Below are 17335 nucleotides of genomic sequence, written 5' to 3' on the forward strand. Positions count from 1 at the left end.
GCAGAGTGCTGGTGTAACCTGAGGTGTTCCCAAGAGGGCTGAGGTGGTGACGTCAGCTCACAGGTTTTTGAAACATTACTACATTTTCATGGTGATCCGTGATCCAATGGATTCCTTCTCTCCAAGTCCCAGTCTCTGTAAAACAAGGACGATCGTACGTGGGCTGACCCACCCCACGAAGTTGTGATGAAGATCAAGCCATGTCATGGACAAGATTAGGTCTTTGAAATAAACCTTAGCCCTACTGTGGAAATTCATGCTTTCACACTATGTGTGCAAAATGTTCAGTATCCACACCAGAGAACTGATACTAAGTTTGCCAAGGTCGGCTCATGTCTTTACCAACCCCATAGCACGGTGAGGGCAGTTGTCATGATGAGCAGGAGAAAAGAGAGTGTTGGGCTCTTACACAGATTTTCCATCATCTGGCTCATCCTAGGACCCCCCGCCCCGGGAATCACGCCTGAATTTCTTTCATGTTGGTTTCCTGGCGTTTGGTATTGTGTCCAATGTCACCTTCTTCTATTTTTTTGGCTGAAAATCATCAATGGGAAATGCTTCTGATTTCATGGTTACGTATTTTTCCCCTTCATTAGCGTCCCCTTTATTTGGACCATTATTGCAGTCCATTAGCAGGACCAATGACTTGCTCTTGGGGATGATGTTAACGATTCTCAAGAGAGTCTTCTATGTGAAAGTGATTAGGAGAATAAGAAAGTTGCGGGCCACCTGAGTTTATTGTTAACGGAGCCAGAAAGGACCTCTGTGAAGTCTTGGCTTCCATTCCTGATGCCATCGTTTATGACAGTTTATTTTCGACCAGAACGTGCTCAGGTGGAACCCATGGTTTACCAGGAAAAGGGGCAAAAGACCTTCCAAAGGGTCCACCTTCCGCAAACACGGGTTCTGACCTCTGTGATGTTTTGGGTATTAGACCCAAGAGGAAAAAGCCTTGTGATAGGCATTTGTGTGCACATGTGTGTGCGGACGTGTTTGCAGAGGGGAATGGGGAGCTCCCCACGACTCAGCTGCCTCTCTTGATTTGCTCAAATTTCATTTCCATTTGCTAGAGGGACATCTGCACATTTTTCTGCCCAGCCACATTTAATGCACATCAGTGCAGCCCAACCCTCTCTGGAGGTCAACCGCCCCCCACCTCCAGGCATCCCCGGGGGTGGTTAGAGCTAAAGATACACAATACTCTAAATGGAATATTGAAGATCCCCATCTGTCTGGCAGTCCCGATCAATAAATGTGAGCCCTTCTTTCCCAATTCTGTGCAAGAGACACGTCACCACCTGGGTTTAAGACCGGCGTGAGATGGGGGTTTCTAAGGGTTACTGAGCGCAGGCTGTCACAGTGTTCAGCCAGGACAAGGATTATGCTCTTAATCATGTTATTTTGTTACGGAGGCGTTCTTTTAAATTCCCCTCGCCCCTTTCCCTCAAGCAAAAACATGCCAGTGCCTGACATTGTTAGGTGCCTTCCAGATACCCCTATGCTAACTTGCTGAATGACTTTTTCTCGAAGGAGCGTTTGTTCCGGGCAGTTCGGTTCTGGGGCCACACTTTGTGGCTGAATTATAAGGCCGAACAACGAGACCTGTTTGGGTTTACTTGACGCGGCACTTAAGGAACCTGGCAGGTCTCAGATGCAGGCTGTGGCCCCCTAGAACGCCTAGCCCATTGGCCGTATTGGGACAGCCCCTCCTTAGGGCCCACAGTCTAAAACCCCCTGCAGAAACTGCTAAGCCTGCAGCCGGCAAGCAAACACAACAATGAAAAAGCTGCGTTATCTGAGGCACTTTTTGAGTCTGAGCGAGGACATCCCGGGGGCCCCAGTGAAAATGCCGGGCGCACCTGTTCAGTTCTTGTCACCCCTTCACCAGACCGGAACAAAGCTGACTGCTGCAAGAGCCGCCGTGGCGGGGATCAGGTTGCAAGGCAGGGATTGTCGGGCTTCCAACCGGTCTGATTCTCGCTCCAGCCCGTGACCCCTTCGACTCAGCCCAGACAAAGGCATTTGGATGTCCCATCAGGGAAGGGGGAGGCATGCACTAAGGGCTGCAGGGGTGTGGGGGGTGTTGGGAGGGCGGGTGTGGGTGTGGTGAGGTCTTCCTGGCTAGTCCTGCTCTAATGTTATAAATGAATGGGGGTAAGAGACAATGAATTTGTTCTTGGAAGAGCTGCTCCACCACCAGCCCTGGGCTCATGGGCAAATCCCTTCATTCAACGGATCTCAGCTTCCCCATTTTTTTGAGAAATAAATTCAGACGAGCTGTTGCCCATTCTTTCAGTTTTATATTTGCTAGAGCTGGGCGGGGCACGCCCATGGGTCACACAAGGAGAAGGAAGATCTTTGGTCTGGCAAAAGGGGGGATGGTCACCGAGCTGATTCGGTTCTGGTTCCTGAAGAATCCGAAATCAGACAAGGAGTTTTTGCTTGTGGTGTTTCTACCTACTTGGCATGCCATTTGGCACACTGCTCCGTGGCCCACGGCCTTTCTCGGGACCAATCCATTTTCCACGTTGCTGCCAGGTAGCTTTCTAAAGCACAAACACATGTGTCTGCTTCTTCATCTCCTCGGAAGGCTCCCTGCTGCCCATCCGCTAAAATCCTAGCACGCAGTAACCAGGCGCCTCTTGGTCTCCCCTTTCCCAACCTTGCTTCCAGCAGGTTCTCCTCTCACAGCCCCTGCTCAAGGCCAGATAAACCTTTTGTCTCCCAATCACAGCGCACCTGGTGACTTTGTACACGTCATCCCTTTTGCCTGGTCGAGCTGCCCAGAGAGCTCATTCCCAAAAGAACCAGCTCAGGGGCGCCTGGGTGGCTCAGTGGGTTGAGGGTCTGACTCTTGATTTGGGCTCAGGTCATGATCTCAGGCTTCTGGGATCGAGCCCCATGTCGGGCTCTGCACTCAGTATGGAGTCTGCTTGAGGATTCTTTCCCTCCGCCCTCCTCCCTCTGCTCACATGCTCTCTCTCCCACAAATAAATAAATAAATCTTTAAAAAACAACAACAACAATAGAACCAGCTCAAACGTAGTCTTGTGCCGCCAACCTCTGGGCCACTCCCTCAGCACTTTTTTCCTACCTCCTGGTGGCCATTACAGAGAGCCTGCCCATCTCTCCTTACAAGTGAGGAGCCAGGAACTACATTCCAGTTAACTTTGTGCCTGACACACCTGGCCCTCTGGGTGGGATTCACGAAATGTAACTGGAAATACCCAAAGGTAAACTGGATCACTATAGGTGTGAACCGGGGCCCAACCCGTAGCTTCCCACATGCAAACTGACCTAAAACGCTTCAAAGAAAATGACTTCAGAAGGTCAAAAGTAAAATACTGTGAGGGCTGATTTAAATAACTTTTAAAAATACTCCAGAGGGGGAAAACTTATCTAGGCATTTCGCAAAGCTAGTCTGCAAAATAACAGGGCTGCATCCCAATATACCTCCAACCGTGTCTTCTTTGGGGTTACAAGAGAGAAATGCTAACAAGGAGTAAAATCAGCACCCTCCATCTTATTAATATGTAAAAAGGCTGAAGTCACATCTGTGCAAGGATCTATTTTTAGGGGACCCTACATACTAAAATCCTAGCCTTGATCTCTTAAACTATCAAGCCTACCATAAATGTTTGATGATGAACAAGCCCATAAAAAGAAAATGCATAAAATGAATAGAGGGAGTCAATGTGTGCCCTGCCTTTTAATTACTGGTGGCTTCTGCTATAACCCCGCCCCAGGCTGGGTGCAGGCAGAGAAAACACATCAATAATTTGGGTGGGGGGGTGGGCAGGGTGTGAGTACTGCAAACAAACGGGTCTAACCACATTGTTATTTATGCTCTGGAAACCAGACAGAGACGGGAAAGAGTAGAATCCAACCCCAAAAAGGGGCTGTTCAAAAGGGAAAAAAGTAAGAGATAAATAAAAGCATTCAGGACACAAAAGATAATGTAGAACAGTCTTGTTTTATTACTTTTAAGTAATAAAGAGCCTTTTCCTTGCTTTTTTTTTTGTCTTCCCCCCTTTTTTTTCTTTTTTTTCTGTTTTACAACATACATTAAGTCATGAATCAGATGTTAAGGGATGTGGAGATGGAAGGAAAGTTGGTGACATCACAATATTTTTACAACTTTACAACAAATATAAATCTGAGTTTGTTGCATCTACCAGTGTCTAGCAAGGGTGGAAAGCAAAGGCACACTCAGGTTTATGGACCCTCCCCCCAACACACAGTGGGGGGGAAAAAAAAAAGAAAAAGAAAAGGGAAAAAAATACTTAAATGCAAACAACCAGCTCAGTACATATGGGCATTTTAGGGAGAACGCCGCAAGTGATGAGTTGTTGGGAGGTGGGGATGTGGGATGGAAGTTTTGACACAGGTCTCCGTAACACAGCTGAGGCAATGATGTCCACCCATGGGGACACGAGAGTGGGGGCTCCCTTGTCAATACTCTTGGGGGTCAACCTTCGGGGAGAAGGGAAAAAAACAATGATCTCAGTTTCTAGAGAAGACTTTGCGATTTCAGGGTACAGAGTTCATGGGATGTGAACGTTGATTCTGCTAACAAAACAGAATAAAAACATAACAACCCAAAACAACAGAAGCCTACCCCGAAAGACAGCAAAACTGCGAGGGATGTCTGCAGGAACACAAAGCTAATGCGTGAGTCCTCGAGACACACCTAGGTCTCACTCTGATTACGGAGGTACCACTTTTTCATCAGCCAACTCAAGATTGTCCCCAGTAGTCTTTCTTTGAAAGTTATTATTATTTTTTTTAAGACAAGATCAAACCCAGAAGATCAAACTGGAAATAAAAAGAGACAAAGAGGCCACCAAATATACTGTTTAAAAACACAACCCCAAACAATGCTCACTGTTTACATTATGTTGACAGTTCTTTTGTTCATGGTAGAGTAAACAATAGACCCCTCTGTGTGCTTGAGCTAATGAGAAGGGGGGGGGACACACCCCCACCCCGCCCACTACAAACAAGAACAACAAATGGATGAAGAAATTTGTTAAAAAATTAAAAAATCTTCTGCCCCAGTCAATGTTTTTGCAGCATCCATTGTGGTTGGCTTTGTACTTGGAGTTACTCATCCATCACAGCAGGGACCAGCCTGCCTGCATCTACTTCCACGTCATTTCTTTGTGTGCAGGGCACGTGCGTGCTGAGCCCATGGCTTGGAGACACCTCCCAGGTGCCTGGCAACCGCACACAGCGTGTTCTCCAGCCAGTGGATCCAGCGGAAATGAGGGCTGGGACGTTAGTCCCTTCTCTTCTGGCCAATGAGGATATCACCATGTTGAAATGATCTGAGAATACCAGGGAAGCAGGGAGCTCTGGAAGGAGAATGGGTATTGCCACCCACAACACGGGTGTCCATGCTTGGTAGCATGGCCAAAGGGTGGTTGGAGTTGGCACGACTAGAAGGAAGTGAATTGGAGGGTGTGCTGCCCGCCTAGCTCTCCCAGGGGGGCAGGTTTATAACCACCACCACTGCACTCTTCTTCCATCTGCTAGATGCTAATCTTCCAGAGGGCTGGAGCGGGGGTGGGGGGAGGGAGGGTCAAATAAATAGCTGCATTTATTTCAAAAGGCGGGGGGGGGGGGGGAAGTTTATCATAACGACAGTTTACAAGTGTACACAACTCAGGGTGTAAGGCACAAATTTACATGTGGAAAAGAGGCTATTCACAGATGTAACCCCACGAAAAACCCGTGTGAGCAAACCATTAATTTATGCAAGGTAGCAGCCAGCATATTAATTAGTTCACGCCTTTAGTGGATTTTGTTTGCTGTCTCACATGCAAGGTGAAATGAGATGGGTATCACAAGCTGGTGCCTTCACAGAAAGTAGGAACCACTGACAACCACATTGTTGGCAGCAATGGGACACGGGATGTGTCATTCTAAAAGTTCCTCTCCGGTTGCTTCAGAAGTTAGGATCTGGAAGGACTTTTAAACTAATTAATTTTTTGCATGTTATAGGGCCAGAGACCTGACCAGCAAATTAACTGGTTGATTTAAATAATATTTCCCTCTCAACGCTTTCCTTTAGCTAGAGATCAGACAGTCCAAACACAAAGCTCAGAATTGCAGCTCCAACTTATTTACTCAGTGAATTTATTGTAAAAATAAACTCAATTATTCCAGTTAATGGATTTCACGTTAAATAGTTTAACTTTCAAGGGGCTTTCTGAAGAGCTGTTCATTGGATGGTAGGTGGAAGAGTCCTTTCCTTAAGGAAAAAAAGGGTGAACAATAAATAAAGAGTTACTTGCGTTAACGGTCACGTTATTTCATTAAAAGAGAGGAGCAGAAATCTGACATAGTTGCCCAACATGGCATTCATCTGCTAATAACAGAAAGGTGTAACACTGGTGGGCATTTCACAGTATCTGCGCATAGTAAACTTCTGCCATTGTTAAAGTTCTGAGTTAGAATTATCAATGAATTCTTTATTTTTTTGTCTTTTTAATTTTCATGATTTTTAAAAATGTATCTGTGTTTTGCAGGTGGAACGCCAGCCCTGTTTGCAGGCGCCCGGTGCAGTCACGGACAACGTGTTGCAGTCATCGTTCACCTGCGGATGTGGGTGTGGGTGTGGATGTGGGTGTGGATGTGGGTGTGGGTGTGGGTGTGGGTGGGGTGTGGGTGTGGGTGTGGGTGTGGGTGGGGTGAGCGTGTGCGCGTGCGCGCGCGCATGCGTGGGAAGGTGGGTGGGTATGTGCTTTTGGCTCATGTTTGTGATGATAATTTAAGTCTCGTGAGTCCGACCTGCTGCACGGTGTGAGGGGAGAGTGAAGTCAGAGAATGGAGGTGAGTCCCGCGTCGCAAACCTTCACCCAACCACGTGGCCCAATTTTCCAGGGTCCCCCTGCGCCCCCGAGGGGGGACCCAGCGTCCTCCGCTCCGCCGCGGCCATCTTGGTCTGGTGGGTACTCAGGCAGTGGAGGGCCTCGCCGAGCTGGGCGCGCGCCTGGCCTTTCCTGCTGGTTCGACACCTGACCCCTCCCCCTGGGATTATGTACACGCGTCATTGGGCTTCATGGATGTGGAAAGGGGGGCAAAGGAGGGTTTGGGGGGTACGTCCGGCTTTAGCGAGGGTGTGCGCTTCAGCCCCGACCTCGTCAGCGAGTTGTAGGCGTTGAGGCTGGGCTGCCGCGAAACAGTCACGGCCTGGCCCGCGGGCTGCGCGCCGTGCACCTGGATCGAGTCCACCCTCTGTGGGGCGGGGGGCGGGTTGTCTCCCCGGCCAAAGCTCTGGTTCCTGGACAGGTGGGAGGAATTGGAGCAGTTAGTATTGTTTCTTTTGAGAGTGGTGGCCTGGTGGCTTCTTGTGAGTGAGTTCGTGGGGTAGCTCCTCTTATAGTCAAGGCCGTAGGAGGAGGAGTGGTGCATTTCCAGCCGCTTGCTCAGGCCGTTCTGAGACAGGGAGGCTCCTGGAGGGCCCAGGGAGGCCTCCCGCTGGGGGACTTTGGGGGGCAGGCTGTCCAGGTTCTCCACCAGGTTCACCCCGTGGTTGGGACTCTTGCTGCTGAGATGCTCCTTGATGGTCTTATACTCCAGGGTGGCCGCCTGGTCCTCCAGCGCCATCTGGGCCACCTCGCTCATTTTGGGCTGGTCCACGTACTCGTGCTGGTAGCCTTGCTGCGTGATGGGCAGGACCACCACGCTGGGGATGTGGCTGGGGGAGGCCCGCAGGGGCAGGTCCGTGGGGATCACAGGGGAGCCCATGGGGGGCATGTCCTTGGTGCAGGCGTTGATGAGGTTCTGGTTCCTCTCCCACTCGCGGCTGCCGCGGCTGGGCTTCCGCTTCTGCTGCAGGGTCGGGGTGGACTCCGGGGTGGGCAAGGCCGCCAGGTCTAAGTGGTGCTGATCGGCCTTGATGAGCATCTTGGCCGTGTTGCCGGGTGTGGGGAGCTTGCCGTTGTGCATGAGTGGTGTGAGGATGGCCTCCGGCTTCGGGTCTTTGGACTGGGTGTCCCCGAAGAGACCGCTGAGCTTGGTGACGCTGCTCATGGAGCCCCGGCGCGAGTGGGTGAGCTCCTTCTCTTTGCGCTGCACAGCGGACACGTCTTTGCGCCTGTGGTCGCAGACGCAATAGACAATGATGCCAGAGAATACAGCCCCCATGACAAAAGCCAGAATGACCGCAATGGCCAGGAGGGTGACAGGGACGAGCTGGTCATGGCCTTTGAGGTAACTTTCCCGAATTACTCCTGCAATAGACATCGCACACGGTGTTAAGAAATGAAAGCGCACCGCGGGGCTTATTTTTGTTTGGCGTTCACCCCGTTCATTAATAACAGTAATAAGTGACAGTAGCACCTCTGCATAACTTGTCTTGGGGCGCAGCTTGCCAAACATTAATTAATCCTCTCCAAGCCGGCCCCCCCCCCCCCCGTGAAATAGGTAAATAGACTTCATTTGTTGCCTTGTGTTCTGAAAAAGTGCTTTTTCCCCCTCTCTCAAGTATGTGCTCTTTCTGCTTGCTTCAGTCTGTGGAATAGGACAGTTTTTCATTTCCAAAATTTATCCCTCCCCGCCCCCCTCCTTCATCTTTTCTCAGTCTTCCCCTCAGAAAATTGGGATAGCAGAGACACTTTGAGTCCAGAGAGGAAGAGGCAACAATTTTATGCCTGTTAAATGAACGAATGGCACTACGCTCCAGGGTTCCAGGGTCTTCTCTGATGACTTCTTTGTGGGCAGGGTGGCCTCTATCTGGAGAAAAAGCTATGTGTGCATTTCAGGCAACTGGAGGAAGACCTCGTGTGTCATTTACGGGGAAAGAAAATAGCTAAAGCTCACATTACAGATGTTTATGCTGATTTTGTATCATCCTTCCCCCCCCCCCAAAAAAGGCAATGCACACTCAATTTCAGGTAAATATGCTGAATATTTGAACGAAGCTCTTCCCTAACTTGAACTGAACGAGTATTTAGAAAAAAAGACCATTTGGGGCCCTGGAGTGGGTTTGAAAAGTGTCAGGTCTCATTATTAGGACTAGCGTTGCTGTCAGGGTGAGATTCTTCAGCAGAGCTAATCTCTTCAATTTAATAAAAATTATGTGACTACACCCGTCAATAATCTTACACTACATTAATCGACATGTTGTTTCTGAAGAAAGTTGCCTTCCCTGTTCCTGCCTAATCAGCCACCAAGCTGAGAGACTCTAATCAAATGCAAACACTGAGGCTTTTATTTTTTAATACCGAGTGAGAATACACATCACAATTGTCAGATCTTAAGTGCTTGATGCGGTAGCTAAAAAATAAAATCTCAAATACCTCAATTCCTGCCTCTGGAGGGTGAAAGAACACGAATACATTAGAGGCACTGCATGGGCTGAGGAAATGTAAACATTGTTCCTATTATGGAAATGATAGTAAGACAGAAAATGTACCTTCTCTGGTCTCAGGAGACATATTTTTCATCTGCTAAATCAACTCTTTCTGGAATATGCTTAATGTATTTTACTGGCAGATTTCACTGGCACAGAATTAGAATGAAATACAATAAAAACTTCTACCCCTTCCTAAGCCCACAACATGCAGCCCTTCAACTTCTGCTGACATGCTTTTTATGTTACAGTTGAGACCCTGAAGAAATGCAGCTTTGTCATGGGGTCTTTCTGCTAAAATATTTTGATTAGAGAAGCGATGGTTTTAAAACTCAGAAACCTTTGCCTGTGGAAGAGAACATTCTCTTTCTCTTTTCTGTCGAAACATTCCTCCTCCCCTTACTTGTGACATCACAGTCGGTTGCTGTGGAAATGATTGTCCTGTGACAAAGGATTGTGACTTCAGGGGGAATAAACAAAAGCAGCAAATGTCTCTTGAGAAACAAAGGTTCTGTGATTAAAAAAATGCCCTTGGTAATGAAGGGGGCACGGCAGGCGATTTCACCCCGGGGAAAGAGTATTAAGATGTCAAGACCCTGAATAATTTCCAAAGGTGACACTTCTCAAATATTTCCAGATTTATCTAACTGAACTTTTAAGGGATAGAAATGGAGAAGCAAAAAAAAAAACAGCAGGAAATTTGGCTGTAACTCACACCTTTTATAATGTGGAGCTCCCCAAACCATGAGGTGTCTTGCTGCATTCAAATATGTTTTAATACCTAGTTACCAAGGAACTGTGCAAATGAAAAGTTCTTTCTTAAATTTGCATTTCCTTGTTGTAATGCTAAAATAGCAACTGATTTTCTTTCAGTTTTGACTGTGTTTGGGGTTCTATTGAAGATCACTTTTAACCACCTACGTACAATGACACAAAAATGTACACCTGTAAATAAAATGGGTTTAATTTCCCTCATTGACTTGGCGATCTCAGTGGAATCTAACCACAGGGTAGACCTCACCGATGTGTGTGTGTGTGGGGGGGGTACCAGGTAGATTTTTCATGGCAGTGGGTATTTCATGGATCCCCTCCTGGCAATCATATTCATGGGGGCTGTGTCTTCCCAATAAATGCATCCTTATAATAATAGGTAGTTATCTATAATTGGCTTTGGTATTTTATAATTGAAATTGACCTCTCAGTTTAAGAGGAACAGGGAAAGAAGGCAGCTAACGTAGTCCATTTGTTTCATTCATTGTTTAATTGGGAAAACTGCAAAAATTTCAAGTTTATTCATGGCTTTTTTTCCTTATAGCTATTCTTTCATGTCTGAAGGTCCTTGACTAGTTTAATCTCATGGAAACCATTTGCTCTTTCACTGGGTAAAACGTTTTTAGGGGATGACATTTGAGTTCAGGGTTTTGGCTGTTAAATCAAATAGGGTATGACCTTTGAGAAAAATGGTGTCTCAAACAGCCCCCCACCCCCCACCTCATTTTGTTATGTAAATAGTGCCTTTAAAAGCCTGCATCTCTTCAGTTTTGAGATATCCACCCCAAGCAGGTGCCCTTCCCTCATCTGCTTGTGCAAATTCAGAAATCCCAGGTACACAGGTAGAAACAGATCGGAGATTAAGTTGAAAGCACAAGTCAGGAAGATAAGAAGTTAGAAGTCATTTCTGGAAAATCCCTTCCAAACTTAAAGCTTTCTCTTTATTCATGAAAAGGGCAAAGGGGCATTTATGGAAATGATTAAGTCAACTTTGTGACATCGGTCACTGTGAAGGATTGAACACAGTGGTCTTCTCGGGGGTGGGGGTGGGCATGGGTGCTGGTACAAGCAACACTAGAGATCTCCAGAGGCCTGGGGTCTTAGGCTGCCACTTACTGCTGGGTGACCTTTTGGCCCATCTCTGGGCCTCAGTTTTTTTTCATTTGCGATGTGGGGTTAATACACTTAATACCTTACTGGGTTCTTGCAAGAGTCAAATGAAGCAATGAATAAGAAAGAACTTAAATGCTGTAGTTTGCTGGACAAGTCTATAGGTGAAAAGAAGCCACCAAGGAGATGTGGTGGGCTTGTGGCTCACCCAGGGCTTAAGAGTAACAGTCACAGCCTCTCCATTTGGTTCCATTTGCTATGGGTCTCCCGGGGGAGGGGGACAGACCTGTTCTTCCCAGCTCCAACCTTGTGCTGTCCAAATGTTGTTGCCAAAGGGATATGTTGAGGCAACTAAGGGAACACGTACCTCTGTCCCAGGATTGCCTTATAGGTCCTGCATTTTGAAATAAGTAAAACAACAAAAGCAGGAAATGTTGAGCAAAATGCAGTGATTGTAGTTAGACTCCTAGTAGAGTAAAAATTCTGCATTCAGCTCCTTGAGGGCGGGGACCTTATTTTATATGCATTTATAACCCTCACCATCACCAGGGCTCCTTAGTTGGGCACTTAATAAATGATTACCAGATAGATGGTTTTGCAATACATTGCAGAGACGCTTTTAAATGGGCCTCTAAACTTGGTGGGACATTTTTGCAGTGACCATAACCTTCTGAAGTTACAGAACCAAAATATATCTCCATCCATAGAACAGAATGTAATCATCCTAACATCCATTAGACAAATCGATAAAGGTGCTCAGTATATGTTCAAAATAATAAGAGAAACTGTATCAAAAATGAAAAATTCATTCTGGGATAATTCCAAAAGAGATGATGAGGGTAGATGGGTTATTTGTAATGACTGGCTAGCCCAGTGGAATTTAATATTTTGAAATAAATACAACTCTGCCAAGGGAGCTGGTTGAACGTCATTGCTTCAGATGTTGCATGGAAACCCTGGGGAAGTGGAGGGGCTTTTGTAGGGTGGCATACTTCCTCTCCAGGTCCCCCCCGCCAGACCAGTAAGAGTTGGCTTCTCTATTCTGGGGCCCGGAAATGTCTTCCTCTCCCAACCCCAGGGGCCTTCTGCTCTCACCCATTGAAAATGGGGCATTATAATGAAAACAGTATCTGAAACATCCTTTGCATTGATTCATTAACCACCAGCTATTTCTCACCAGTCATGAGGTGCTAAATGGTTATTCTTTCCACCTTCCTATTGCAGGAAGCAAGGCACACAATGGCTTAGAGATTTCTCTGAAATCATGCCTTAAATTGGCAGAACTGAGAAAGAATAGAATCTTCACTTTTTTTCCCCCTGAGGTGAGAGTTTTCAGATGCTGGAGGGATGCTAGAGGGAGGTCTCAGAGGGACAATTGGAAGCTCTTTAGAGGCTGAAGCAATGAAAAGATTATGAACAACCCTACCCCCTAGGCCCTGCAAAATGTAATTAAAATAGGGACAGTTATAAACTGTAAAGTAAGAGGAAGTCCAGCACAGTTGTGAATTTTCCTATGATGATCATGTGAAGGCATTTTAAAATTTCAAACATCAAATTCTTTATTCTTTATTTAGAAAACAGAGAATGGTTTCTGGTAGGCCCATTCTAGGATTGTCTACACTTGTCTAGTCTGCATGGGAAGCCCATCACCATGGGACAGCATGCCTCAGAAAAGATCTTCTCCTAACTCAGGGTTGGATTGTGCTGTTCTTGGTGCCTTCACTCTCATTGTCGTGGCATAACAAGGTTTCAGCTCCAATCTTTGTGGGTGCCTTCAGCAAACATTTCCTGAGCACAGACCAAAGCAGTGTGCCAAGTGCTGGAGAGACAGAGGTGAAGGAGGCACAAACCCTGTCATCCACTAGGGGAGAAGGCCCACGCTCACACAAGAACTACTTCCAGAGTGGGGAAGCATCCTGAGATGCACTGCTTCTAGTTCAGTGGATGTCAGCGGAAGCAGAGAGCAGTAAGAACCATGCAAGGAGGGAAGGAGAGTAAAAGCTGTGTTCATAATGGTGCATGGTCTGACTCCCATCTAGTCTCTCATGCCTAGAGCACCAGCCACTTGGCTGTACTCTCCCTTGCTTCTGGGCACTCCCACAGGCTGTTCCCTGTACCTGGAATATCCCTGCTCACCCCACATTCTTCTGACCCTCTCCTTTAGGCCTCAGGTTAAAGGAGGAAGCCTTCACCATCTTACTCCGACCAGGTTAGCTCTTCTCTGCGTGACCCAGAGATCTGCACTTCTCTATCCTAAAGTCATCACTCTTATGTTACTTTATGTTTGTTTTTCTCACCGAGATTGTTTTAGGAGGGAGATTTACCCCTAAATTCCCAGGCATGCAGGTGCTTAGTTAATAATATCTGCTAAATAAATAGTGAATGAATGCATGAGTACTTGTAGAGGAAAAATAAGAGCAAGAGCTAAACACCAGTTAGAAGGCTGTGGAAAACCTTGAGTGACTGAAAAAGATGTTTAGAAGACATGTCCCTTTTGGAAGGAAAGTTCTTGGTTAATGTACCTGCAATTTTATGGGTTGTCTTTCCTGAGAAAGCTGACTTTCAGCTTACTCTGCTGGATGTTGAATCCCCCATTGAAAAACAGCTGACTTCAGAGAGTCAGTACCTTTGCATCAGAAGCACAGCTAGTCCACCTAAATTTACTTCCACTGTTTTTAAGATGAAAACCTTTTTTTCACCTATACTTATCCCCTGAATCCTACAGAAATAGCTGGGAGATGTCTGTCCTGTCAAAGCATGAAACGAGACAAATGCAAGCACACAGAATCAACTGCACCTGTTAAACGACATGCCAAGGAAGAGCCCTACTCACGCCCACCCAGTTACCTTGCTAAGTATAGGAGCCCCTGGCGGCCAGGACCTTGAAATGGTTAAGTGCGCACTTTCCCCCTCTCACCCCTGCTCACTGGACTGCCTGTTTCTGAGCTGCTGTGATATGATGGATGTGTCTGTCTCCATAGTGAAGTGATTAATAGGTATCTGTGTAGAGCGGACCCGGTGACCACAAAGACAACAAAGCCTCTCTGTGTCCTTTAGAGAAGTATGCAAAGGCAAAAAGGAGGATGGACATTTCCTTCACGGCCGAGCCAGAGCGGGTTTCGTGTTGGGCCTGAGAGCTAACAAAGATGGCAAAACACCAAGAAAAGCTCTGGAGTACGATTCCCTAAAAATAAACTCTTGATTTTCCTTTATAGTAAGACAAGCCTGCAATTTCCTTGAAATCCTCATAAGAACTTGGGTGAATGGAATCTAACAACCCAATTTTTCTTGTTTGAAAATCTTATTGCAACAAAATGCCAGGCTCCCAGTCCCACAAGGCAGTATGAATGAATGAACTAATCATGGGCCAGGCATCATGTCTGCTAACCACAGAGGGCCGGCTGTAATCCCTATTAAGGAGAGAAGAAAACAAATAGGGGGAAAAGAACTCCTAACTGGAGACAATTTATCCTCAAAGCCACACCGCACCCAGTGGAGACCATACTGAAAATGCAGTGGGAACGCTCTGTGGTTATCTCAGCAGGAAGGAGCCCTCTTGTCTTAGGGCATAACGCGTACCAGATGGCTTAAGAATAAACTGAAGAGCCAGCAGCCATGGAAATGGGCTCGGAGTTTATAACTCAAACTTTCCTTTTCCTTTTTTTTTTTTCCTACCCCCCCGGCAGGCTGAAGATTAGGTGCTGGGAGGAGCCATGGTCCTCAGGATTTATCAAGTTAATGACTGACCAAAGTAGAGGCAGCTTCCCTGGGTTGAGAAGCTAAATGAAAGCTCACATACTGAAATAGTGCTTACTGTGGTTGTCTGTGGATGAATCCACTTCCAGTTCTGTCACCTTTGAAATTGATGCATTTTTTTTTCTTGTTGTTGGGATGCCCTCACAGGCCGAAAAGGGAGAGCGAGCATGAAATTCATTCTGTTTCGCATTTTTTTAGAGGAGAAACAGCTTAATTTCCCCTTGTGCCAGGGGGAGTCCTCAGATCTCTGAGGTTTCCCACTTGGCACTGCCCGTGGAGGGCTACACCAGTGCATGGACTGAGGTCTAGATTGGGCATCAGGATAAGATGATTTTTAAAAGCCATGCCCTGAAATGTGGGTCTGTGGTTGCATGTGTTAGAACTGTCACTCTCTTTGTAAAGGTAACGATTATTTCAGATGGGCAAAGTTTTAGCAGAATTTATGTGGTTTACTTTCCTTCTTTTTGAGGTTTTCTTTCTAATAAGACTGGAAACCCAACATCTAAGCAATTTCTGAAACCAGACAATGCATTTCTGTTCTCCAGCTTCCTAGTCCCATCGTCTTGATTTGCTCCCTCACAAGGCATCAAAGCTACAAAACGGTGAAGTGGATCTTCCACTAAAATTTCACTAATATTGTGAAATTCAGGTGATTCTTTGAATCATTTGCAGTGCTTTGACTTTTTTCTCTACAAAGCAAAGATAAATAGGAGGAAGCAGTTCTGTTTGAATACTAAAGCTGCCAACTTAAACTTGCCGGAAATACAGTTCTTGGGATCTGGACTATAGATGAGGCTGGGTGTTAACTGGTTAAGAACATAAACCTGGAGGTTATAAAGACCTGGCTTTGAGTTTTGGCTTTATAACTAGCTTTGTGACCTTTGGCAAGTCCGTTCCTCTGAGCATCAGTACTATTGATTATGAGACGAGTGTTGTTGGAAGGATTTAATAGGTTAAATAGATGAATGCATGTAAAGCACTTGGCATGGTGCAGGACATTTGTTAATGCCCAATTAATAATGTAATAGAAGGGGGCGCCTGGGTGGCTCAGTCGGTTAAGCCTCTGCCTTCGGCTCAGGTCGTGATCCCAGGGTCTTGGGATAGAGTCCCAAATTGGGCTCCCTGCTCCAAACTGAATCTGCAGGGAGTCTGCTTCTCCTTCTGCCTCTATGTCTCTCTCCCTCTGTCTCTCATGAATAAATGAATAAAATCTTAAAAATAATGTAATAGTATTTCTAGAATTTCTGACAAGTTACCTGCCTTGTACAGGGTCCAAGATAGACTCTTTGAATACTTTGGTAAGGTTTGTGTCAGCCAAGAGTAGAAAAGTAAAGATTTAAACGTAAAACAAAATATTAAGAGAATGACCTTAAGTAAGATAGCCCACGGCAACTTGCAAAGTGTCTTAAATCATTGTTGCTTGGGGCGCCTGGGTGGCTCAGGCCCTGATCTCAGGGTCCTGGGATTGAGCCTGTTGGGCTTCCTGCTCAGCAAGGAGTTTGCTTGTGCTCTCAATCTCTCTCTCTCAAATAAATAAATAAATAAATAAAATCTATTAAAAATTTAAAAAAATTAAAAAAAATCATTGTGCTCAACATCAGCATCACCTGGAACTTGTTAGAAATACAAATCCTTGGGTCCTACCCAGACTTTCTGAATCACAGTCTCTGGAGTTGGGGTTCATAAATTTGTGTTTTCACAAGCCCACTAGGTGATTCTTATTTTCACTAAAACTTGAGAAATCCTGCCCTACATGACATGAACGATAGGCCAGAAATCGAATGTTTAAAGCCCAGCCTCAGATACTACCGAGGCAATGTATAGCCAGACCTTCAAAATGATTTCTAGTATAAATAAATAAGTGCAGTCTTCCTTGGGGCTCAAAGTCTGAGTGGTCCCAGGTATGACAGTTCTTTACTGCAGTTACCATTTCCTGACAAAGAATACAAAATTAATGTGATTTTATTGGAAAGACAAACAAATCCCTAACACTTTCCCTTGGTACCTGACAGAAGCTTGACATACGGCCTAAAACACAGTGGCCCTGCTGTAACAGAATCAGCCCAATTTGCTAGAGCCACAAGCTGTTGGAAAAATGCCTGCGGTTTCTTTATTTGCCTCAGCATGAAGACACGGAGGGGACTATCTGATGCTCCCCATCTCTCTCACAGGGGCCATCAGGGAATGGTTGGTACTGCAGAGCCCACATACGGCCCAGGTTGGGTCAGCCCAGGCAGCACTGGGCCCCAGGGACAGAAGAAGCAGAGTCCCACTGTGACTAGAGCGGCCTCCTCGAGAGGCCCGCGTATTATGTCACGTCACCTCGAAATCGACTCCACT

At 46.3% G+C, this 17335-nt stretch overlaps 1 protein-coding gene and 1 long non-coding RNA gene across 7 annotated transcripts in view; one reads left to right on the forward strand and one right to left on the reverse strand.

Annotated features, from left to right (window-relative positions):
- Nucleotides 1–4034: 4034 nt before the first annotated feature.
- The window catches only part of SEMA6A (semaphorin 6A), a 125224-nt gene continuing 111923 nt past the window's right edge, over nucleotides 4035–17335 (reverse strand). For 4 of the 6 annotated variants that reach the window (XM_027605014.2, XM_027605013.2, XM_027605011.2 and 1 more), the window contains one exon: nucleotides 4035–8237. In XM_027605014.2, coding sequence (XP_027460815.1) covers nucleotides 7039–8237 — 1199 coding nt within the window. In that variant the 3' untranslated portion in view covers nucleotides 4035–7038. Of the gene's footprint in view, nucleotides 8238–11447; nucleotides 11634–17335 lie in introns of all 6 variants that reach the window. The other 2 variants (XM_027605016.2, XM_027605017.2) reach the window with 2 other exon arrangements.
- Nucleotides 6743–17335, forward strand: part of LOC113928847 — a 44971-nt gene continuing 34378 nt past the window's right edge. Inside the window, exon 1 of the long non-coding RNA XR_003521983.1 lies at nucleotides 6743–6834. This is a non-coding gene — a long non-coding RNA (uncharacterized LOC113928847). The remainder of the gene's footprint in view (nucleotides 6835–17335) is intronic.

The sequence above is a fragment of the Zalophus californianus genome, chromosome 5 (genome assembly GCF_009762305.2).
Source record: "Zalophus californianus isolate mZalCal1 chromosome 5, mZalCal1.pri.v2, whole genome shotgun sequence".
Lineage (NCBI taxonomy): Eukaryota > Metazoa > Chordata > Mammalia > Carnivora > Otariidae > Zalophus > Zalophus californianus.